The sequence below is a fragment of the Mustela putorius genome, unplaced genomic scaffold (assembly GCF_011764305.1).
Source record: "Mustela putorius furo isolate JIRA1106 unplaced genomic scaffold, ASM1176430v1.1 tig00000682_pilon_pilon_pilon, whole genome shotgun sequence".
Classification (NCBI taxonomy): Eukaryota; Metazoa; Chordata; class Mammalia; order Carnivora; family Mustelidae; genus Mustela; species Mustela putorius.
Window position 1 is genome coordinate 885,672 of NW_025421443.1, and position 25,742 is coordinate 911,413.

The following is a 25,742-nucleotide window of genomic DNA, read 5'->3' on the forward strand; positions in this document are numbered from 1 at the left end:
TTCCAAGTTTCCTTTCACATGGGGTATATATATTCTCATTTTAATCTGAAATATGTTAATATAATTAAAGAATCTTTAAAAGCGTTCAACCAGGGGTGCCTGGATGGCTCAGTGGGTTAAAGCCTCTGCCTTCGGCTCAGGTCATGATCCCAGGGTTCTGGGATCGAGCCCCACATCAGGCTCTCTGCTCAGTGGGGAGCCTGCTTCCTCCTCTCTCTCTCTGCCTGCCTTTCTGCCTACTTGTGATCTCTGACTGTCAAATAAATAAATAAAATATTAAAAAAAAATTAAAAAAAAAAGCATTCAACCATTCCATTCTTAAGCTTATTTCATCTTAAATAAGCGAGTAATATGTTACTTGAGTAATATTAATGCCTCTGTTACTCGAACAAATCTATCAACAAATATTAAGAATATATACAAGTGAAATTATATGTTTCTTTCTTTTCTGATATTACTCTAAATGGAAGAAGACATAAATTCATGAGTGAAATTATATGTTTCTTTCTTTTCTGATATTGGAAGGAGACATAAATTCACTTAATTTTGAGTCCTCTCAACATAGTACTTTTAAATACTAAGATTAAATTTCACCTTTTGAAAGAGTGGCTTTAAATGAATATACATATTGGAGTTTTAACAGTTCTCTCTCAGTAATTGATTGAAGAGGATTAAAAATTTAATAGGGTATAGGAGATTTAAATAAAATTATCAATAAATTGGCTTAATTTTTATTTATTTACATTTATTGAACACTACAGTCAATAATTATATAATAAACTTTTTCTTAAAATTTCACATGAAATATTTACCCCAATACACCATATGTTAGGATATAAAAAAACTCTCAATAAATTTTAATGGATTGAGTTAATACTGAATATATCATATGATCAAACATGAATTAAATTAGAAATCAACAAAAATAATATAGGTAGAAAAGATGCAAATATTTAAATACTAAATAATATTTTTACTAAACTAGAAATATTATTAAAAATTTCAAATTCAGTTATATAGAAAATATATCCCAAGACTTGTTTAAGTGTTATACATGTAAAAAAGTCTTTATGGGAAAATTTATAGCTTTAAATGTTTAAAATAAGTATGAAAAAAATTTCATATTAAGTATTTAGGTAAAATAAGTATAAAAAGGAAATAAGTAAATGACTGTCAAAAAGAGAAAAAAAATGAATTCAAAATTTAGTACTTTGAATGGATCAATAAAATTTCTAAATCCTCAGCATTTCTAAAGAAAAACAACAAAGAGAAACCACCAATTGCCATTATCAATTATAAAAGATTGGAAATCATTAAATTTCCATTAAATATTTAAATATTAAAGAAGGGACATTATAAGTATAATCACGCCACACATTTGATATTTAGACAAAATGTAAAATTTTCTCAAAAATCCAACTGACACTGTCACAAAATGAAGCAGAAAATCCGGATATCCCTAGAGCTGTAAAATATTTTACATTTGTAATTAAAGCCTGCTGACAGTATTCTGGTTTCTGGGTAAGTGGTAATAAGCAGATGTGATTTTCATCCCGTTAAACTTGTCTCTAAAACCTAGACAGACGTATGGCTCCACTGACTGACAATATTAAAGAAAATAGCAAGAGGTGGAGGAAAGGACATGAGAATTCAAAATAGCACTAAAACAATACTACTTCTGTGTTCCTGAAAACATGTGTGATTGGTAAAAGCAAAAATACATTTTCTAATGCAGTTTACAATACACATAGATATGAAGACAACTGCAGCATAGAAGAGAAAGTATAATGGGCCCTACATAATAAGAAGTAATACATAATAATAATAATAATATTTCTGTATTAGGTGTTTAAAGTGGTAGGGTATTAGAAGTATTATAAATACACTGAAAAATATGTCTTTTGTAATCCCTAAAGTAAATACGAAAATATTATGCAAAGATATCATCAAAATCACAGTGGATACATTGAAATGGAATACTAAAAAATGCATAAACAACCCAGAGAATGCAGAAAAGGTGAAATATTAAGGGGAAAAAAATAACCAAATAAACAGAAAACGCCTAGCAATAGGAGAGTACATATCTTCTGAACTATGCATAAAACATTCATCATAATAGACTGTATCCTGGGTCATAAAACACAGATACCACAAATTTTAAATACTGAAATCTTAAAAAATACAGTCTTTGACCATAATGTAATTTAATTAAAAATTAATAACAGAAAGATAGGCATGCACCACAATTTGTAAATCAAAAACATGTTTTTAAGTAATCAGTGTGTACAAAGGAAGTTTCAAGGGAAATTTGAAAATATTGTGAAACAAACACAAATAAAAATAAATGTTAAATTTTTTGAATATCTAAAACAATTCTTAGAATAAAAATCATTCTACTCCTCTATAATTCAGTGCTTGTAAAGAGGAAAAAAAAGAGTCCTCAAATCAATAATTCATGATTTTACCTTAAGAAACCAGAACAAGAGGAGCAAAACAAATTAAAGGGAAAATTTCTTTCTGTAATTGTGGAATTATCTCTATTTCCTTGATGTTTTATTAACTCTGCTTCATATATTTGGATGGTCTTTTATTAGGTACATATATTTCGTGTTGTTATGTCCTCTAGGAGAACTGATCTCTATCATGTAATGACTTTTATAGCATGGTAACATTTTTTTTTTTTTGCTTTGAAATCTATTTTGTTGACTGACTATAAAGCTATTTTAGCTTTCTTTTTCTTAGTATTACTATGCCCTATCTTCTGTACATTTTTTAAAACTTATTGCATCTTTATATTAAAAATGCATTTGTTTGAGACAGCAGGCAGAACTCTGAAAATCTCTCCCTTTTATGTGCATATTTAGACCATTTATATTCAATGTGATTATCCATATGGTTGGTTCAACTATACCATTTTACTATTGCTTTTCTATTCTTACTATTTAATCTTATTCTCCTATTCTTCTGTCGGTAGCTTCTTTCAGTTTAACTATATATTTAATTATTCCATTTAATCTTTTTGGAGGGTAGAGTAGATATAACTCCTTAACTGTATTATTTTAGTGGTTGCCTTAGGGTTGATGCAATATAATATTAACTTATTATGGTCTACCTTTAAGTAATATTATATGTTTTGATTTATAGTATAAGAACCTTAGAAAAGCATGCATCCATTTCTCTCCTTCAGGCCTTTATACTACTCTTGCTATACATTTTGCTTCAATTTCTATTATAAATCTCAAAATGCATTGCTGTCATTTTTGCTATGTGAATCAATTTTCTTATTAGATTTCAAAAATAAAATAGTCATTTTGTTGTTTACCCACATAATTACATTTTCTGTTACTTTTTCTTTTTTTGTCTAGCTACAAATTTCCATTTGTATAATTTTTCTAAAGGACTTCATGTAACATTATTTTTTGTGCAGGTTTTCTGATGAATGAGTTCATTCAATGTTTATAAAAATGTTTCCATTTCACCTTCATTTTTGAGGTACATTTCATTGACTAAAGGAAAACTGTTTTTTTCTTTAATTTTTTTTTGTTTTTTCTGTACTTAAAAGATGTTGCTCCACTTCCTCACTATCTTGTATTATTTTTAAGAAGAAGTTTGCTACCATTCTGGTCTATGTTCCTCCAGATTTCTGTATCTTTTTTTTTTTTTTTGCTCTTTTTAATATTGTCTCTTTATCATTGATTATAACAATTTAATTATGCCTACTTATTTTATTCTCCTAATGGTGTAATGTTAGAGATCCAGATACTCCAAAGTCCAGTGGTCCAAGCCCTTTGAGGGCAGGATTCAAAAGATAATTTATCTAATTTTTGTTGTTGTAGACATTTATTCATATATATTATTAAAAGGTTTATTTCCAAAAATATTTATGGAGAATAGATCAAACATTTCACAAAAATGTTTGAGGTAATAAAGTAACTGGCTACCCTACTTAAAGATATTACAATATATACATAATTTAAATTGATTGGATTAATATAGAGATGTTTTAAAAGCCAAAAATAGAATGACAGTCACATTTCTAGAAGATAATGTAAGCAGAAACGAAGAATATTGGGTTCTAATTCTTTGTTTTGTGTTATCTAGCTGTATGAGTTATAAATACTTTTCAAAAATTATAAACTCTTTAGTTAGGAATAGTGCCTCAGCATTGTACCATTTCTTCACCCAGTACACTGTTTTCCCAATTTGACTATAAAATAATTTATGTTTAACTTTCTAAATCTCTAAGCATTTTAATTCCCAATTAAATAAAGAACTAAACTTGGTGAATTCTGAAATGTGGTTGCAGCTATGTTTCTATTGATGTGATACCTTATATATTATAACTTCTTTTGTCTATGAAGAAATTAAAGAGACTTAGTGAAATCTAATCTAAATGGAGTCATATAAGGTAGTTTCTATTTTTCCTTTCTTTTTTAATTGAAAGAAGACAGAAGACTAAAATAGCTGTGTTCATTAGTGTTATTTGACAAATATTTCTGACCTTATAGGTCAAATAGAATTGGACCTTGTAGGATTGCACTTCCTGGGCTCGTGAGCTGTGTGACTAATTCTGACCAATGAGTTGTAAGCAGAAAACAGTATGTCATTTTAGAAACAGACCATTTATTTACCAGCTTGAGACCCATCAGTGCTCTCATTTACCTCTGGCAGAGTGATTAACAATGGTAAAAATGTTGGCTGGTCCCACTGACTGCAGTGAGCAGAGACATTCCTGCCAAACAGAAGTGAACAAATAAAGCAGCAAGAAAGAATAATCATTGTTTTGAGCCATTGACATTTGGGGTTGTTTATGACCACAACATAACTTTCTGACTAATGTATTTAATATAAGCAGATAGAAAAACAAACAAACAAACAAAAACACAAAAAATAAAGCTATACATTAGATTAACTAATGGAATGACCTATGGATTGATTTATGCAAAAATCTTCACTCAAACATTTTATTCAAATCTTGCAACACAGAATTTGAATTTTTAAAATGTGTGTTTTGATAGTGTATCCAAAACTAAATATTTAGCCTTGGGCAGTAGGAGGGAATACAATGTGACAATGTTGGGGTTCTGGAGCAAACAGCCAAGAAAGAATTCTTGAAACATCTTCGGTGCAAAAAGGTGGTTCTGATAAAGCATCAGGACAGGATCCATGGGCAGAAAGAGCTACACTGGGATCCTGAGGAGTGCAAGTACGGAGGGGGAGGGGATGAAGGATACTATAAATCTCTAAGGAATTTGGAAGCAAGGTTTCCTGGACTTTGAGGGGCTAACTGTTTTTAGGAAAAGGTCTGTTTACTACTGTCTAGTAAAACCTCAGTCATAAGACCTTTCAGATGTATAGCAGGAGGCCATATGCTTGGAGGATGATTGCTAACATGAATCTTGGGGGAGGGTGGAGTTAAAGATAAAGGAAGCTTCCAAGAATATTTATATATTAAAGGAGACTTACAGATCCTGGAGGTTGGGCTAATGTTAAGCTAAGATTGACCTTTGACATTAACAAAGTATTGATATCACAGTAGTTGAGTTCATAGAGGAAGGTCACTCTGCCTGTCTCAAGGACTTGTCCATGGGCTGTAAATAAGGAAACTTATTTTTTTTCTTTGCTTTTGTTCTCCACATCAGAATGTTTAGGTGATGGTGAGGAGAATGTGAAGGTCTTAAGAACCTCAAATGCAAGTTCAGCTAAATGCCCACAGCAAAAATTTTGACATGTATTGCATAAATAATAAAATAACTTTTAAATATGTATTATATATTTAATATAACATATTAAATATATATGTGATATCGATATCGATATCAATATCGATATCTATATCTATATCACTAGCAAGCCTGGTACTTATTTTATAAATCTGAATTAAAATTTATTGTTTGGCCTGTTGCTATTATTGAAATAATAACTTTTTTTGGTGAAACCAATAAAATTATAAGACAAATTAATGTAATTAATTATAAGACAAATTAATGTAAGTATGTAATTAATTATAAAACAAATTAATGTAAGTATGAAAGGAATGACATTATATTTCAAATAAACAATGCTGTAAACTAAAAATAATTTTTAAATCTCTAGGTTTAACAGATATCAATAAGGAATATTAGAAAATATGTGTTTTGTTCTGAAAAAACACAGAAGATTATGATAAATTTTCCATTTGTTTTCACCAATAGGAATAGTTTAGCAAAATATTTATAGATTATATTTTGTTAGCTTTTTAAAATATCTTCATGATTTGTCATTTCTCTCAAGTAACTTTTTAGAGAATTTAAACTATTTTTTCTCTGGTGCATTTAAATTTTGAAGAGTGTTTTTGCCATTCATTTAGATAAATTGTTACTTAACAAAAAGATGTTATGTAACATCTCTTACTTAACTTAAATGGCTCATCTCTAAGACATTCTTAAACTCCAAGTTAATTTTATGCAAATGCCTATTTTAAATAGTACAGCAATATGAAATGCAATAATTACAGGCATTTTCATCCATATTCCTATAAGTTTAATGTAACAAATGTTTTAATTGGTCCCTATTTACTCTTTGTGAATTTGCTACCCATCAGGAACCATAATCATATAAATTGTTTGACTTTTTTTTTTTTAACTTATTTCTTTAACACATTTCCATATTACCATATTGTCTTCATATTTAACATATTTCTATTCTCCACCTAACTTGAGAATAAGCCTAAAATACACAGGTTGCAGATTCTTAATAAAGCCCTGGATAGGCTTCAGTATTTCTAGTAATACTGAGAAGGAGTCATCGGGAGCCCAACTCCTAGAATCCAGTGGCTGAGGCTGGGAATGAACTCACTTTTCTCTGGAGCGCATTAAGTACTAGAATGACTATATATAATTCAATCAGATTAAACCCTGTCACAAAGTGGCTGGTTTTCCTTCAAGTAAAAAAATCAGATCAGCATCCTCATTATCTTTTGCCGAAACTATTACAATATCTAATCTTTCTGTCTCATGTCTGCTGTCTCCATTGTCTGCCCTGGTACCAGAGGAATATGGAAACATGATCCTGTTTTCCTCATCACTAACAACATGTGAAATATTTCACATTGACTTCAGGCGAACATCCAAATTCCTTAGCATCACTTTAAAGATGCTCCCTGATCTATTCTTAACAGACAGACTCATCTATAAAAATTTCCCTAATTCTTTCAGACAAAGTTAGTCATACTTCCTTTGGGCTCTGATTATTGCGTGCCATCTTTTATGTCACTTGTCTCATTTGAGTCAAATCATTTTATATATCTGCCTACTGGTCTGTAAAACCTTAAGGGAAGAAACCATAATGTATTCATCTTCATATCCTAAGTGTCTCACTCGTGCAGTCCCTGTCTCCCCTAATTTCCTCCCTCCTTCCATAAAGGACTTGACAGGTAAAATAATAACAATTAAAAAGCAATAAGAGCAATAACAATAATGGCAATATTTATCAAACCCTTGCTATGATCAGATATGCTGCTGTACTAAGTTCCATGCATGGATTATGTAACTTAATTCTCATGGACACATTATGAAGGTTGTTTATTTTTAATTTAATTATTTAATTTATTCTAATTTATTTATATATTTTTGCCCCTGCATTGCCCCACTTATTGAGAGAATTGGTTTTACAGAAGTTGAATAGCCTGCCCATTGTCACTCAGGTGTAAGTGGCAAAGCCCTCATGTGAACCTAGATAGTCTGATGTATAAAGTATGATTTTTCAATACTTAAGAAATGATTATCAGCACAAGATAGAGAGTTTCATGTTTGTCTAATCAAAAAAAAATTATACACATTCATGTAAAGAAGGACATTTTACCACTAACAGTCTGCTGATTAGGATAAGGCTATTTTTATAGGTACACTGTGTCAAGTCTTGATAGCTGTATTTCATAGGCACAGAGAAGGCTCTGAGCAGAGCATCAGAAATTAAGAAGTTGAAAGAAATAAAACCTCTCTTACAAATTAATAGCTTATATGGCTTATATGAAAATATGGATTGTATGAAAAATGGCTTGTGTGAAAATATTTTATAAAACTTATTTTAAAATATTTCCAGGTGTTAACAAAATGAAAGCTTTAATAATGCAATAAAATAATACTTCTTAAGTAATTCTGACTATCATTTTATATTGAAGAGACTGTTTTTGACAAGTACAGCATAACTTATATGCCTGTCTCAAAACAGATTCCCTTAGAAACAGACCTGAGACAAAAATTTGACTGTAGTAATGTTGAGGAGGAATCACAGAAAGTACCTGGGGAGTCTGGATAAGGAAGTAAGATAGGAAAGGAAAAAAAAGCCAATAAAAGATAAACTGTAAAAACCTTGTCTCTGTGGGCAACTGAGGCTCCATCTTGCTGGGAAACTCAGGTACATAATATAGAAAACACCTCAGAGTTACCTCACCAGAGGGCTGTTTATTCTACAACTTCCCTCCTTCGTTGGTTGAAACGTGCTCCGGGCATTCATTTCCACCAAAACTTCTCATCTGCTTTTGTTCAGAGATGAGAGGAAGCACTTGGTTGGCAATCTAAAAGTATTTATAAAGGATCCTCTTGGCATGTACTGGGCTGGTGAATGCTAAGGAACTCTTGGTGGCCCACTGGTCCCATCTGCTATCACCTGTCACTCACATGTATGTCCCTTCAGTAAAGCAGAACTGTTCTTGAACCAAAAACATATACATGCACATAGATACAGAAATGCATACATACGTAGACAAATAGATGTGTATACCGTATATGTAATTGTCATGTTCAGCAGGATATTTGACACTTCAACCTCAACGTGGTCAGAATTCAACGCATGTTCACCCTCAAGCCTTTTACCCTTGAGAGGTGCCCTTCATGTAAGTCTGTATTTCATAAGATCAATTGCCCCTGTCCAAAACATGGGAGTCCTCCTGAAACTACTTCTCCCAGACAGTTACCAAGTCATATCAGCTGTATTCCTAAATATATGTTGAGGACCACCTTCAGCTCTCCCTTGAATTTCTGCGGCACTTTCCAAATTTAAGTTTAAAATTGTAACTCTCTATTCTGTAACCCCTATTATATTGTAAATGTGTTGAAGTCAGGGATTAGGTTTTGCTGAATGTTTCTTCTCCATTTTGGATTCTGGCTTATATCAAACCTCAGTAGATCATTGTAACATAAGGGAATGAATGAGTAGAAGAGATCTTTTCACATCTTATGTGTGATAAAAGTTTGAGCTCACAAAGATAGAAATTAATGAATACACTTTTATGAAGGAAAGCCTTATTTACATAGGATCAGTCTTGCATTTTTTTGTGTCTTCCTATTTTCTGAATAGATTAGTACAGAGCTGTTAAACATCATTATTGATTGCTTCTAGGGTATTGCTCTGAATAAAATGCTTATTTAATTAATAAGCAAGTGATATGTGCAATGTCTCATCTTAATGTTTGAAAAATAATTTGGCTTTTTGGGAATATCAGTTGCATTCCCAGTGGCGCTCTTAGGTATGATGATTTGCACAAATAGGTACAATTATCCTGAATAGTGATGTAGTGAAACACAATTATCTGGGCCTTTGGCATTGTTGAGAAGAATGGATGGCTCTGCATGATTATAATGAGGTGTACTTAATTACTTGGGCACTCTTTTCCAGACTTGTGCATTATAAGTGAAATCATCCGTCTCACAATATTTCCTTAGAAATCACTCACAGATCTGTTTCATATGCTTTATATTTTTTAACCATTCTGTGTTATCTTAAAGTGAATTTAGGAATTTTTCCTAGCATTTAATGCCCATTTCATGCTATGACTTAGATGTTATTTTCAATTCTTTTCATCATATTTAGCAACATCAAAATCTACTTGTTTTATAGGTATTATTACAAATAATAAATTCTGAGATTAAATAATCAAAACAAATGGACAAAATAAAACAGGAAATATTTATATTTATAGATTTATATATAGATTCAACTTATTTATCTAAAATATTTAATTTTGTTTTCTAAGATAATTTGATTGGCCCAGGCACCTCATGTTTTCCCAAGTTGTAAGGCAACTTTTGTTGTAGATCCACAGTAATATTTAATATATCCTATTGAGATCATAGTAAAATGAAGTATTGAAATGACTGAGAGAAATATTTTAAGTAATGTTTTAAATATTCTGGTGCATTTCTCTACATATTGGTATACAATATGCACACTTCACATCATGTTTCCTCATCTAGCCTATATTGTAACCAGTATCATGACAAAGCTAAAGCATTAGATGCTTCTGCATTTATGAAACTGTCTAATTCTAGATTGCTACTCTGTTTTTTGTTTTCAAGTTATTTATATCAGGAAAATCATTGAATTTGACAATTGATTGAAATTTTACTCTATTTTAGTTTTAAGTAGTTCAGAGACTTCACAAACTTAAGTGCACTCATCGTCCTCAATAAAGCTTGGTCAACTTGCTGAACTAGGAAGTAAATGAGATCTGAGACCAGGTTCCTTCCCTTGTGTGGCTTGAGAACTAATTAAATAAAGAATAAGTATGCAGGGGCGCCTGGGTGGCTCAGTGGGTTAAGCCTCTAACTTTGGCTCAGGTCATGATCCCAGGGGCCTGGCATCGAGTCCCGCATGGGGCTCTCTGCTCAGCAGGGAGCCTGCTTCTCCTCATCTCTCTCTCTGTCTGTCTCTCTGCCTATTTGTGATCTCTCTCTCTGTCAAATAAATAAATAAAATCTTTAAAAAAAAAAGGATAAGTATGCAAAAATAACAATTACACATAGTAAATTGTTTTTAACTGTGCCAAAAGTTAAAGCCTATGTTCTTTTTGGTATCTTAGATTTTTTTTTCATAATGAATAAAGCAACATGGAATTCCTAGTTATAATTTCCACTAGAAATGTGATAATGTCTGTGTTTGAATCTTAGTGTAACCTTATTATGTGGTTGTATCAGTATATGCTTGTTTAAGATGAACTCTTCATTCATTTCATTGTAAAAACGTGTTTTCCCCCGTAGAGCTCAAATATTGTCCAGCCATTGAAACACACCGCAACCCAAACTGATTAACTAAGCATAATTATTATAGTTGGATTTCCAGAACTTCCCAGGAAACCCATTTAAACCTTAACCATGTGCTAAGTGGGAACAATTTTAACTCATAAAATTTGTTCTTCCCACTATGAGGTAACATTAGGAAAAGTTTACATCAACAAGAACATGTTTCAGTGCTCTTCTTACCTAGTATCTGAGTCCTTCATACAAAAAGGATAATTATTTTATTAAGAGCACATGTAAAAGAGATCATTAATGAATTCCATGAATGAACTGAGTGATTATTATGGTGTACAAGCACTGGTTGGTAAAGTAGTAGACAAAGTCTACTTTTCACAGATGTTTGATAACAGTGAATAAATAGCAGTATAAGATATGCTATAGTTTTGCATTTGACACTGCTTTTTTCTTCTTCTATCATCTCTAGTTGTAAGCACAAGATGTACCTGGAAAGGCTGCCAAATACCAGCATCATTATCCCATTTCATAATGAAGGTTGGACTTCACTCCTGCGTACCATCCACAGTATAATTAACCGAACCCCAGAGACTCTGATAGCAGAAATCATTCTGGTAGATGACTTCAGTGATAGAGGTAAGATACAATTAATAATATTTTATCTGATACTGTTATTACCTACATAATCATTAAACGCTTAAAAAAAAGTCATAAGATTATTGTGATGTTTCTTTCTGATTCTATCTGAAAGGTAATTATGAAGTTTTGACTATGCTGTGATTTCATAAAATGTTGGCCAAATGCAAAAGAAACTGAATGAGAAGGTATTGGTGGTGTTTGGGAAACTATAAGAAACTTGCATTACATTTCTGTTGTAAATTAGACAGGTGTTGGCAAAATGCCTCAAATTCTATTTTCAGCTTCAGGACAAACACTGCAAAATATGTTATTGTAAGTACATATGAATGGGGAAATATTCCAATGGATTTATAAAATCTGCTCCTGTTTCTGAAAGGCATATGCTTTATTATTTACCAGTATGACACATTCTCTAGGCTACATGTGTGTTACTTCATAAATACTAGAAATGGTAAGTAATACAAATATTTTTACTTAGCAATTCTGGCTATTTTATCATATTTGAACAATAACTAACTTCACTCCTGCGTAGTGCAATGTATCAGAAAATTTGATAATTTGACATAAATTTTAATGTTTCTACCATTCTGAAAAACATGGTATGGTTTATAAAAGGCAGGGGAATAAATTTATAGAAAGTTTCCTGAGATTAGGACTTCACTCACCATCTCTGGCCTGAATGTGAGAATTGTTAATTCTGCAGGAAAGGTAGTTTCTCTTTTGGGACAGATGTGAATGGACAGGAGGAAACCTTTCCTAATGATGTTAATCTACTTGGGAATACAGTGTTCTATGTTATATTTCATTGCATGAAGGAGCTCTGCTAACCTGTACTGTGTATCTGTAAAAAATAATGGCAGTTAAAGAGTTTAATTGCATATTATCTTTATGCATCTTGAAATCAAATGGGTTAATTGAAGCTTTGGAAATTTCATACACAACAAAAATGTCAGCTTCTTCATAGTCTCCAAAGATAGTGTCAAAGAAAAACTGTTGTGTGTGTTAATCTTAAGGTTTCTTTAATAGAGTTCCAGTCTTTAATGATATACTTCAAATAATTATTCACAGTTTACCTAATATTAATTTGTCTTGAAGTTTATATGACAAAATGAGGTTGTCTAACATCATTCCATTAAAATAATAAATTACCAGCTTGATAATTTAGGTTGATTTCAAAGCAGTTTTTGCCTGGCATTGCTTAGGTAGATATGCACTCAGTACTACTCAGTAGTGCAAACTGGTATCTAAAACTGAAATTTATTACTTAAAAATTTATTTAAATAGCACATAGATGTCTTTTTTATTCTAATCAAGGCTAATATTTCAAAGTAGTCATTATACCTCAGGCTAAAAATAAGCATTTTAATGCATTAAAGCTAAAACTTTAAACTTGGCTTTTAAATGAAAGAATGAGAAGGGGGAATAAAGATCTGGGCCTGAATATCACCGAAAAAAAAGGTCTTTTGTGGTTGACTGGTACCAAGGGATATAAGATAGTGTTTTTGTGGAGCATCTTCTACATAATTAACTTGGTCTTGGTAAACTGTTCATTACAGCAGAATTTTGACCAGGAGATAATATAGTAGGAAGCACTCGGTAGCAGAAAATTGTTGTTTTATAGAGCATTTTTTGCTGAATATTTCTCAGAGACATTTTTCACTTGAACATCTTTAAAGGGGGAGAAAGTAGTGGCATCTACATTTGTCTTGACTTCAAATCACTGTCATCTTTTGCACAGTAGCTACTTTGATGGACTATCTTTCTGCATAGAATGTTACCCAGGAAGTAAATGACAGAAGACTGTCAATGTGATTAGTGTAAGAGAATTAGGACAACTGAAAAAGGATTATTTGGGATAGTAATGGTGATTTTGACTTTTCTATTAGAAATTTTTAAGGATAACAATGATTTTTAAAGTTTTGGTAAGTCATTAATTTAGAGATTCTATTCCTATGAACTATCAAGTTGAATATATTATTTTAAGAACATTAAACTTTCAAAAGGTTAAAAGTTTTTGAATATTGCTTTTCATTATGTTAACCTATTGATATGTGTAAAAGTAAACTTTGGAAGAAATAAGTTATAAAAATACTTCTATAATCTTTTAGAATATGTCATAATTCTAAAGTTGCAAGGAATAGGAAAGATTGTTCTTCCAGATTTCTGTTTCAGATTTCTAAAATCTCATCTGATGGACTATGAGGGGTTTTGTGGACCTAAGAAGCATCAGTTCTACTTTCTGAATTATGGGAAATTCAGAACATTAACATGATGAATACAAGTTAGAATGCCAACACCAACTACTAACTGTATGACATCAGGTTAATGAATTCTGTGTCTCGATCTTTTTTTTTTTTTTTTAATCAAAATGGAGATAAGTCCTTAGTTATCTAAGTAACTCCTCAAAGAGAGGTCAGGATGGAAATCTGCCTTGGATTGCTGAGTGAATGGTGCACTGCAAAGGAGAGTATTTGCTCTCAGCTATTGATTTCTACTCATCGAATATTCCCCTACTACTATAATATAAATGGCCTCCATACTTCTTTGTGGGGATCCTCTCAATTTAATCAAATACATTCCACAAGAATTTCTATCTTATATCTATTTATCTCTTTTATCATCTACCTATCATCTGTCCTCTCCAGAACCAACAGAAGTCAGAGGGCATGTGAAGACCAATTGTGGTGATTCATAACATATTAGAAAAATTAAGACCTCTTTGACATTTAAAAAATCAAATTTTACCAATAAGCAAGTAAACTACTACAGATGTGGAAGAAAAATTACATTCTAGAGGTTCATCAAAAGGAGAATAAAAATAACGTGTTACCTCCTTATATCACATAGGGGCCTTACATGAGTGTTTATCAAAATTCTTTTCAAATTTCTTTCCTCTATTATAAGAGAAGGAACATATCTTAGAACATCTCTTATTTACAGAGACTCTAAGAGAAGTTTTGTTACTCCTTTTTATTCTGATATTATCTCTGCACATGCTGTTAAAATTATTATACTTTAAAGTATATTTATACATTTTTTGGACAACCCAGAAATTGTAAGCCTGCAACATGTAGGGTCTTTTTCACCAATTCTCTAAAAATTAAACTAAGTAGGTCAGACAAAATTTAAAGTATAGGAGGATAGTTTTGTCTTGCTTTTGTTTGCTTCCTTTGGGAAATTATTTCTGAAATGTTACACTTTATTTTCAGAAATATATTCCAATTTTAGGTGTGGTCAATATTCAACTAAACACCTTTGCATTAGAGCTTTTCTGAATATTCTGCAATGTCCTTTTGCCAAAGGCAATAAAATTTTGACAAGACTAAATTAAATATTACTAACTTATATTTTATGTCCTCTAGGTCAATAGAATAGCTACATATGCAAAGAAAGAAAAAAGAAAAAAAAAAAAAAGAAGAGCCAACACGTTAGCTGTTTTAATAGCATCAGTTTAATATCACTTGGAATTCAGAGTTCCCCAAAAATGTAAGCCCTCTAGTAATTGGCAAATTGTGTAGTAGTTGTTTTCATAGCAATAGAGAAAAAAGTGCTAAAGTATTTCATAATTATAGAATAATTTTGAATATTACAAAGTGATTTTTAAAAATCTGCTTGAGTAGGGTTGGCCCAGTTATAAAGAAAAAGCAAAATGAAACAAAACAAAGCAAAAAACAAAAACCCCACAGGTGCATGCCCTCTCCAGCAGTTTCTCAGTTTAGATACTCTTCCTAAAGCAAGCTTGATAAACAGAATGCTGTTTTAGCCTCCCATCAGAAGCCCTCTGTCTAAAGAAACATGAAGATACAAGCCTGCAGGTAAGTTTTCAACAACAACACTATGTTTTTGCTACCTGAAGCTTACCAAAGTTAGTGAATGTGATTTTTTTTTTTCCAGTAAGTTCTCAGAAATACATTTAACAACTTAACTTGAGGCCTATAACAAGGCTTCATGATGACTTTAAAGCAGGACTAATCCTGGGCTTATCTCCAAATTCCAGGCAACCTTAACAGCATCCACATGGAAAATGTTGAAATGTGTGAAATAAGCTGGGGCTTAACCTCTGAGATAGGGCATATTTGAACCTGACAATTCTCTAAACTTTGTGTGCTTAGATGAATCCAAGTTCACATTAGGATAGTCACAGGAGAGTTGCTGACATCCTTCCCTTAATGCAAGTATGACCTTAGGACAGTTGCAAACAGATGCAAAACAGGTGCACACACACTCAAAGCAGGTGCACACACTCTCTCTTGCTCCTGCTTGTTCCAAAGTACCTGGTCAGGAAGGGTAAGAGTTGAGTATTTCAGTTTCAAAAAGGCCTGTTACGATCCATGTACAAGTTAGAGGGAAAATCAAAGACTAGAAACTATCCTCCCAACCTAGCAAAGCCAACAACGTCAAAGAAATCCAGGGTACTTTTCTGCAGATAGTTTAAATCCTTTTGTCCCAGTGTGTGGCCCCAGGACCAGAAACATCAGCATCACATTGAAGCTTATTAGAAATGCAGAATCTCAGGCCCCATCCAGATGTATCAGAATCGTTATGTCAACATGATCCATGTGTACTTTTTAATGCAAATCAAAGCTTCAGAGAAACTTTCATGTATTTCAAAATTAGGGTTCAAGTCATATGAGTAGTATGAATGTGTAAATAGTATAATTTTTTAAATTTCCTGTTTTTTGTGTATATTATTATAAATAAATTTTTCTATCTGTTTTTATTGTTTAGTGTGCAATTGATAGTGGGTTTATAAATCATTAAGAAAAGTTTGGGATGGAAGTCCGATAGCATTATTTCCACATTATTTTAGATATCAGTTTTCCATTTATCATAACATTTCTTTGATAGATTTTGGCATTTTCCACAAATTTGTAGGCATTTGCTCTGCTTTCTGATGAATTCATTTTATAGCATTTTATGTTTAATTTCAAGTTATTACCATTATTTCCTCTCTTGCCAATTTTCCTTCTTTTCCTAACATTTTATAGATCTATTTTTCTTTGGAATCATTCAATAATTCCCATGCCAACTTCAGGAAGTAGAAAAGAAATATATATACATATATATGTAACATAATATATAAATATTTATATAGAAAAATATATATGATCAACCAATAGCAAAGCAATTGCTGTAAAGATCCACATCACCATAAAAATCTCTAATTCTTTGCATGGTTGAAACTGTTTATGTGTCTTTAAAATGGTGTGAATATTTTAAATCACTTCACAAATGGTAATGATGAGTCTTGAATTTGGTTCTATTTTACTCAAGTAGTCTCCAGGTGTGCATTAAGGAAAGTTTCTCTAAGCAGACAAATCAGTTAGCACACGTTTTACAACTATTCGAAGTTGGAAGATATAAGTGTGAAAAGGTCATAAAATAGAGAATGATAGTGCATTTCTATTTTATATGATAAAATACTAACACTAAAGTGCATATAAAGATTCTGAGATGACAGTCAACAAAAATGTTTTAGGGCTAGTTTTCCATCAGATATTCCACTAGACTATGAGACATGCAATTTTTATATCTCAGATTTATTGAGAATGAGTCACTGTGATGAATCTTGGAATTGTTTAGATTTGATATTCATATTTTAAATTGTAAGGATAATTGTACTTTAAAAGAAAAATACAATATTAAATACTACTAAGGAGCAGGAACTAAGAAATGTTGTAAAATACAACTGTATATTTTTCTGTTTAGAAATTTAGCATCACCTGCTAATGAACTAAAAGATAGCCGTTCTGATTGCTGATGATAAATTTAAATATCATGTTGCATTATGGTGAAGTGTATAATTTTAATAAGGCAGTTCCGTTTTACCAGTGAGTTTAACGTTTGTGGTTGAAAGGGAGTCAAAACAGAGTGGCACCGTATCCTAGGGTCATAAATACGAATGTCAAAGAGCAATGTGTTCTCAAGGTCAGAGGAAGATGAGCTTCTAACCTACAAGCGTAAATTTGGTAAGTTACAAAATCCAAAATTAACTCATAAAAAAATCTTTTTGTGTTCATAAAATATGAGTGTTATCCATTAGTAGCAGAATATGCTTTGATAGAATCTATGTCAGAAGGCAAAACGCTTTTGGGGTTTCTATCTCTCTACTTTTAAATTAAAAATCCAATCTCACATGATGTCCTCGTCTATGTAAACAGTTTACCTGACAAAGCTAATGAGAAGTACATATTCTTGTTGAGCTTCACTTTTGCCTAAATGTTTAAAGTAGCATTTTGTGGTGTCCTTTTTCTTCTGTATAGCAAATGTGAATAAACTCTCCAGTTTTCAGGAACGTTACTGAGAGCTATACACACATTTACAGTCCTCACAATTACTACTAGAATCTGTTATTTGTTCTTGTAGAAGCCTATTTTAAGTAGGTGCGTATTTTGCAGACTAAAATAAAGGACCTTGACATACTCTAAAGGCATATCTTATTCTTTTTTTTTTAATTTTTAATTTTTAATTTTTTATAAACCTATATTTTTATCCCCAGGGGTACAGGTCCGTGAATCACCAGGTTTACACATTTCAGGCATATTTTATTCTTAATGAATTATTGTCTGAATTAGCCTTTATAACACTGGCCCTGGTAGGTTCAGAGCACTGCAAAAGATTCTTAGGGGGTCTCTATTCTTCTGTCCTCCAAGGAAAGTCATGATATCTCTAAATTTGATTAAATTAATTTCAGTTTCAGCAGGATTTATATTTAATTTACAAAGGTATGTTTGTGGAAACTTCCATTCAAATAGATACTTTATGTGGTTAGTTTTAACAAAAACTATTTTTTAAAATGTTCCACTATAGAATGTGAGAATATATTTTGTGAGAATGTAGTCATCAGAATGAAACAGTTTTAGGCTAATTTTGAAGACAAAAATAAGTGTTTTGGAAAACATACAGTAGAAAGAAGAGGTATAACCGAAGGTTCATTGTCTGGTGGTACTATATGATAGAGATCACATATAATATTAGAAAAAATTTCACACCTGAATTTTGTTATTGTGTCTTTCCTTTTGCTGTTAAAAATATTTTGTGTACTTAAATGAATGGGCTAAACAAATTAAAACTATGGCCATACCATACCATACCTCTGTTGTGAGATGTCTTTTAAAATACCCCTATAGAGTAGTCAGTAAGTTGAGGGGAAGGGGAGGGACAATTAGTACTTATATTTGCTCGATGAGTCTCAAGGTTTTTTAAGAATTTTTTTAAAAGGTGATAAGGCTCAGCAACTTGTCATTTTCTAACTAGCATTTTGTTCTCTTGCAGTTTTGTTCTCTTCTTAAATATTATTTTGAAGCGTATGAAATTGTCAGGTTTTTGTAGGACATTGAGTTTATTAATGTAGAACATTAATGTAGGTCATTAATTTTACATATTTCATCCTTAATAACTAAGCATCTTAAAACTTATCTATCCCCGATTGAACGATTATGTAGGGCTCATGTTTAAAATCAGTGCTTTTGATGGTAGAGGATCGCAACTCCCATCACCAGGTTCTGGATAAGCCGATCTGCTTTTTCTGGAGGAAAACTCCACATGGTTGAATTAATCTGGGGTTGGCATAGAAAGAGATGCTTCTCTTCAAAGCAAAACTGTTACAGCTCGCCGATGTCACAAAGGCATGACTTCCTCAAGAAAAATAAATTGTGCAATTCATTTTATGGCAGATTAAATCCCATTTATTTTCCTTGCAGACAGCTGTTTTGAGTAGGATGTCAGTTGTATGAAACCATTTTATGGATGTTGGGCTTCAGATCTTGGGCAGACATAACTTTCTCTGATGAAATAAATGGTTATGTTTTATGATTATTCCTCTTGTCAGCAAATGTCAGTTGGTGAGTTTTAATAATACAGTGTTCAGTATTTCAAGCAGCTCTTTTTGATGTCTAAATATCCATCTGCTCTTAATTTTTTAAAAAAATCACTGCATTGACACAATGCAAAAAAAGCACAAATATTTCCTCCTGTCAACCTTAAAAATAAAATAACCAGTTACTTTTCTAACAAAATGAGTTATTTGGGAATAGCGAGAAAATTACAATTCAGGACAAGACAACTATGGTAAACCATAGGCAACTCTGAAGAGACAAAAGGAAGGTCAGTCTTTATTAGGTTTTAGGAGGAAACTGAGGTGGGTTGTTTTAAACAAAAGTTCATTGGAGAGAAACAAGAGTTTGGGTTCGTAGTGTTTTCTCATTGGCTATATGTGTGGTTATTGGGTTGTTGCTGGGACATTTAGAGATATTCTTTCTTTTTCTTAAAAGCAGGAAATGAAATTGCTATGTGAAAACTGTCCGCCCTTGTCAAGATAATTCTTACCTTTTTTCTTCCTGCTGGTTATGCAGCCTCAACCAATGGCATGCCAGTGACAGTGCCCCCTTCGAGCATTTCCGACTCCATTCTAAATGAGATTTCCTGTACTCCTTTTCACACTCCTTTATCTTAAATTACAACATTTACTTAGAAAATTATTAGTCTCTAAACAGTCACGGTCTTTGATAGGCTGACAGATTTTAAACATTGAATCCATGAGTGTTTATGAAACATGTTTTAATAAAACTTTAATAAAAACTAAATGTTTTAGGGCACCTGTGTGGCTCAGTCATTAAGCATCTGCTTTCAGTTCTGGTTATGGTCCCAGGGTCCTGGGATCAAGACCTGCATGAGGCTCCCTGCTCCGCGGGAAGCCTGCTTCTCCCTCTCCCACTACCCCCCTGCTTGTGTTCCCTCTCTCACTGCCTCTGTCTCTGTCAAATCAATAAAATCTTTAACAAAATTCTTAAAAATTTAAAAAAATAAATGCTTTATATCAACTGAGGAACAGTTCCATATTAGAGTGATAGGGTCATCGAAATAAAGGAATTTGTAAGTGACAGAGTATCATTGTAACATTTTATATGTGAATGAATGAAGACTCAGAAGGGTGACCTCCTGGGTCACACACTAGGGCTATTTTATATGCTTAAATAAATGCCAGACAAAACTAAAATGTATAGATTTTGTGCTTAGCTATATAGGTTTCCTCACTGTAGTTTTCTCAAACATCTAATTCTGAGAAACTGGAACCATTCTGATAACTATATTTAATTTAATAAAACTGTACTACAATTATGTAGACACACTAGATAATTGAATTTAATTTATTACCCTATTTTTTGCCTTAGGATCAGGATCATAATAGAAACTATCATTTCACTGTGTACACACAAGAATTGGAATGGAGAATTCATGAGAATAATTCTGAATGACTTGAACATACAAATTCCAATATCCATAATGGCCTTCTAGGACTACAGGGGGCCAATCAGAGCCTCCCTCCTAGAGAAAATAGTTTTTCTAACATTCTGAAAGACTCACAACATAGTCAAATGGTCATAAAACATAAATATGCTTCATTTAGCCTGATGTAAAGTAGAACTAATTGAGGTTAGTGAGTGGGGTTTAGGCTGGCCTCCCATAGGTCATCTGAATGATGTATCACTCCAGAGTTCAGTAGTCTACAAAAGTCGCTTCACTGTGTAGAAGCCAAGACACTTGCAAGACTACTAAGCGCTACACTCGTGCAAAATGTTTCCAAAAGTTGCGAGTCTTTTTAGTACAGACAGAAGCTAGGGTGAAGGAAGACACGACTGGACAGATATCTGCCATTAGATTACAACAGTTGGATAAGCATCACTTCTTTTTCCTTTTTTTTTTCCCTGCATTGTCCTCGAAAACCTGGTAAAGAACTCTATATGGAATATATATATGTTTCTTGAAAAACTAATGGCTGCCTCACAGAATAGAAAACCTTAACCCCAATGCTTATCAAAGGCAGTGGAAAAAAAAAAAAAGCTGAATTTTCTATCTTGAATAAATTCTAGCTCTGTAACTTATTTTTTTTTTTATTTTTTATAAACATATATTTTTATCCCCAGGGGTACAGGTCTGTGAATCACCAGGTTTACACACTTCACAGCTCTGTAACTTATTTTGACTTCTAAATATGTTTCTGCAGGATTATGAAGGCCATTTCCAACTTAGTGGGGATATATTTGGGCTTTGAAATCAAAGTTAAGCAACAGATTTTTTTTTTTTTTTCAGATTGGTTACCCCCCTCTAGTTTTGCCAGGTTGAAACACTGCTTCTTAGAAAATAAACTGAAGACTCTATGAAGAAAAGGAAGTATTTATTTATTTTACACTATTATGTTTGAAATTTATAAACTCACGGGACAGGTAGAAATATAGTGAGTAGTTAACAGTGTAGGTGTTAAGAGAGTTTTGAATTCAAGTCCTAGCTCTGCTACTTATAGCCTTTGGAAACTTAGAAAGGATTAGATATGAGAGGAGATTATACAGAAACAACAAAATAATAATTTCACTATTTTTTTTTTTTTACTCAAAATCTCTCTAAACTGGAAAGGATAGGAAAAATAAGTCACCCAATATAGAGAAGAGATAGCAGGATTATCCATGACTGTTTTGAATAAATTCAGGCTTGAAGATCTAAACCATTGCTACATGCTCAAAGAAATTGCAACATTTATCTTTCAACCATGAATAATCTTCATGAAGTGATGATGAAGGAAATAACTTCCCAAGACTTGAGTCAGACAAAAAAATGTCTGTATGCACAAAAAGACAAATTTTCGTTTCCAAAATTGAGTGTACTTGTTTTTGATTTTTAGAAAAATTTTAAAGTAATTATAGCTATATGTTTTAAGTAATAACAGATGCCTTAACTACTGTGAGTCAGCACAGGTTTAACTATTTATTTAACTATTAATCAAACATCATCCCAGTGGGAGGCATGACTTCCAAGTTCAGTTTCTCTTAGACCCAGAACTTCCTTATCCTACAGGAGTGACCTTACTTTAATATCCCTCGAAACCCAATGTGTCACACGGGTCCTTGGTTCCCAGGTAGAGGGCATGTAGCTTTCTCGGCTTTTTCTCAGATGCTGTAAACATCTGAGATTACTGCAGATTGCTTGACACAAAGCAGCCTGCATGTGCACCTTAATCACATTTCTCTATGAAAAGTGAGGCATGCATGGTTAGAGGTGCCTCCACTGAAATGGAAATCAAGCTGAGTCCAAAAGATGTCCTAGAAGATGACTCTCAGTGGTATGGTGAGCTTCTGGGAATCCCTGACATACTGTTTTTGCTAGCTAGCCTTGTGTGTTGTCCCTTATTTAAGATCCCTACGCATCAGTATGAAGCCCTAAAGAAAGCAAAATGGCATGGCAGTCCTGATGAATTACCCAAGACCCTAGATGGAGTGTTTATTTTCTAAAACCACATAGGCTCCTCACTGCAAAAAGATTTATGAATCAAAAGAGGTCATATTGATGAGCAGAGTCAGAGATGTATAATCCCCAAGATCCAAGTCTATATTTAAATATCTGCAGCTTTTAAGCGGTGGGCAATAAGCTGAAATGGCAATACTGAAAGCTATAAGCTCCTAAATGATGTATATATTCTAAAGTGAATTCATCTTTTTTATGGTAGTGCTTTCTTACAGCTGGCCTATGGTACCAATAAATTACGTCCACTTGATGACTACCTTGATTTTAGCCGTATGATATCTAGTAAACTACATTTTCATCTACAGTGACATGACAGATTTTTGAAGTATCCTATATGCTGTATAGTAAATCAGAATTTTAAAGGAGCTTCTTCTAACTCTTTTAATTTGTAGGGTACAGATGGCTTGCTCCTCCTAAAAGAATAGCACTGTCACTAAGTTATAATAAGCCCACATTTACTAGTGATCAGGGAACTGATGATCAATTTCTAAAATTGAATCACCAAGCACAGGGGACTCATGTGGTAGACTTCACTTAGGACAGGGGACTTAGTAAATGTCTGCACTTGACTGAATGCCCTACTTCAGAACTGCTTGTGATCGTGCTGTTCTTAGAAGAAACTGGGATATTACCAGTAGGTAGAATTTGTAAGAGAATAGCAGTAGACACCCAATTAAAGTGCAACTCCATTCATAAGACTGTCATCCAAAAGAAGGCAAATCTGGTGTGTGAAAGAATGCACCTAAAGTCCGGGTGTCAAAGACTGATTCTCTTGCAGGCCAGAGGTATTTACTTCAAGTCCTGTATAGAAACTTGCATTCAATTTCTTTGGCCCATAGCCTAATTTTCTTCCCCACTCTCTCCTATAATCAAACAGAGCTAACATACTCTGTGGTTTAATGTATTGACACCAGATGATCAACCACTGCCAAACACATTTCAAGTTTTAGAACTGATGGCCTCTTGGGATATCTAGAATTTGTCTGTACCTACTTCAGAATTTAAAATCGTCACCCACTCTGCTAATTTTAGGGAAAACTGTCTTCGCAAAATAAGTAATACGTTATGTTAAACTTAGAGCCTTTGACACTGTAGGTCAAGAGTGTTTCTGATGATTAAGTATGGTGAAGTCACTTTTCTAGCAAGAGACATCCTAAGGCGTCACTAGTAACACAGCAAATAATCTTTTCAAATTCTTTAAATTGCTTCCCATTTTAAGATCAGGGAAAATCTACAAAGTTACTGAAGTCCAGTGCTCACAGTGAAAAAAAAAAAATTGCCACAACAGCTCACATTAGTGCTGGCCTTCATACCTTGTAGGACTGAGAAAATGCTTATGGGTTACGGTTAGTGCTATACTTGGTCAAAATTGAACCCAGGGTAAGCTTTTGCCAAGACATTGCATGATGAATAATATCAGCATGTTCCCCATTTCGGTGTCTGAAAATGTAGTTAACTATTTTAACAACAGTGAGTCAAAAGGGGCAGGACCTGGGGCAGGGTGTTTGAGGAAGGAACGCTGGGTCGTGTTTCATTTTGATAACCAACCAGACATATCAGCAAGGGGCTCCCCCTTTTTTAATTCTGTAGTGAGTAGTGGTGGTTAAATAGGTTATTTGGGCATCATCCTAGGTTTGAATTGTGGCTTTACCTTTACTGGCTTTGTAACCATGAACAAGTTTGTTATCTCACTTGTCATATACTCATTGGGAAATTGGGTTTCCACATGGAAAGCAATTAGAACTGGAGTGGGTGCAAAGTAAGCGCTCAACTAGTTTTGTCCATTAATGTTTTTGCTATAAAAGGGTAGAATTGAAGTAGATGACCTCTAATTCTATCTCTGACAAATTTGAGTACAGAATTAGTATCTATGTGTTTTAGATTATTAGAAATTATTAAATAGGTAACTGCTTCTTTCCTTTAAAATTGTTACTCACCCTCCCTCCCTCTCTCTCTCTGTTCTCTTCTTTCTTTCTTTCTTTCTTTCTTTCTTTCTTTCTTTCTTTTCATTTCAAGTATAGAATTTAGTGATTTATCCCTTACATATAATCATATAACACCCATTGCTCATCACAGCAAGGACCTTCCTTAATACCCACCACCCACTTAGCCTACCTGCCCACCTCCCTCCATCAATCCTCATAAAACTGTTACCTTTGAATAGATATAACACAGTGGTGGAAAGATCCTCTAAATTTTTACAAAGAACAAACATACATAGGCCTTTGGTGTCTCTATGATTTTTTTTTAAATTAATTAATTAATTTATTTATTTTTATAGACATTTATTTTTATCCCCCATAGATGATTCTGAAGCTGTATAATTACTATTAAAAATTGTATTTTGATAAGTATAATAAGTCAATCAGAGAAAGACAATTATCATATGATCTCACTAATCTGTGGAATTTAAGGAACAAAACAGAAGATCGTAGAAGAGAGGAAAAAATAAAACAGGATGAAACCAGAACAGGAGACAAAACAGGAGACTGTTAATCATAGGAAACAAACAGAGGATTCCTGGAGGGGAGGATGGTGGAGGGATGGGGGTAACTGGCTGATGGATATTGGGGAGGGCACAGGATGTAATGGGTATTATACAACACTGATGAATCACAGTCCTGTACCACTGAAAACCACTAATACATTATGTGTTAATTAATTGAATTTAAATTAAAACTATTTTAAAAAATTATAATTATGAAGGGCCTCTGTTCAAAGTACCTCCCTTTTGTGAAGGCCTAAAAAAATCCCCACCCTTAACATGTCAAGTGAAGTGCACTCTTCTTCAAG

At 32.8% G+C, this 25,742-nt stretch overlaps 1 protein-coding gene across 1 annotated transcript in view; it reads left to right on the forward strand.

The window, feature by feature from the left end:
- Nucleotides 1-25,742, forward strand: part of GALNTL6 (polypeptide N-acetylgalactosaminyltransferase like 6) — a 1,243,223-nt gene that overhangs the window by 548,824 nt on the left and 668,657 nt on the right. The window contains exon 5 of the mRNA XM_004766106.2: nucleotides 11,482-11,648. Within this exon, the coding sequence (XP_004766163.1) occupies nucleotides 11,482-11,648 (167 nt within the window). The remainder of the gene's footprint in view (nucleotides 1-11,481; nucleotides 11,649-25,742) is intronic.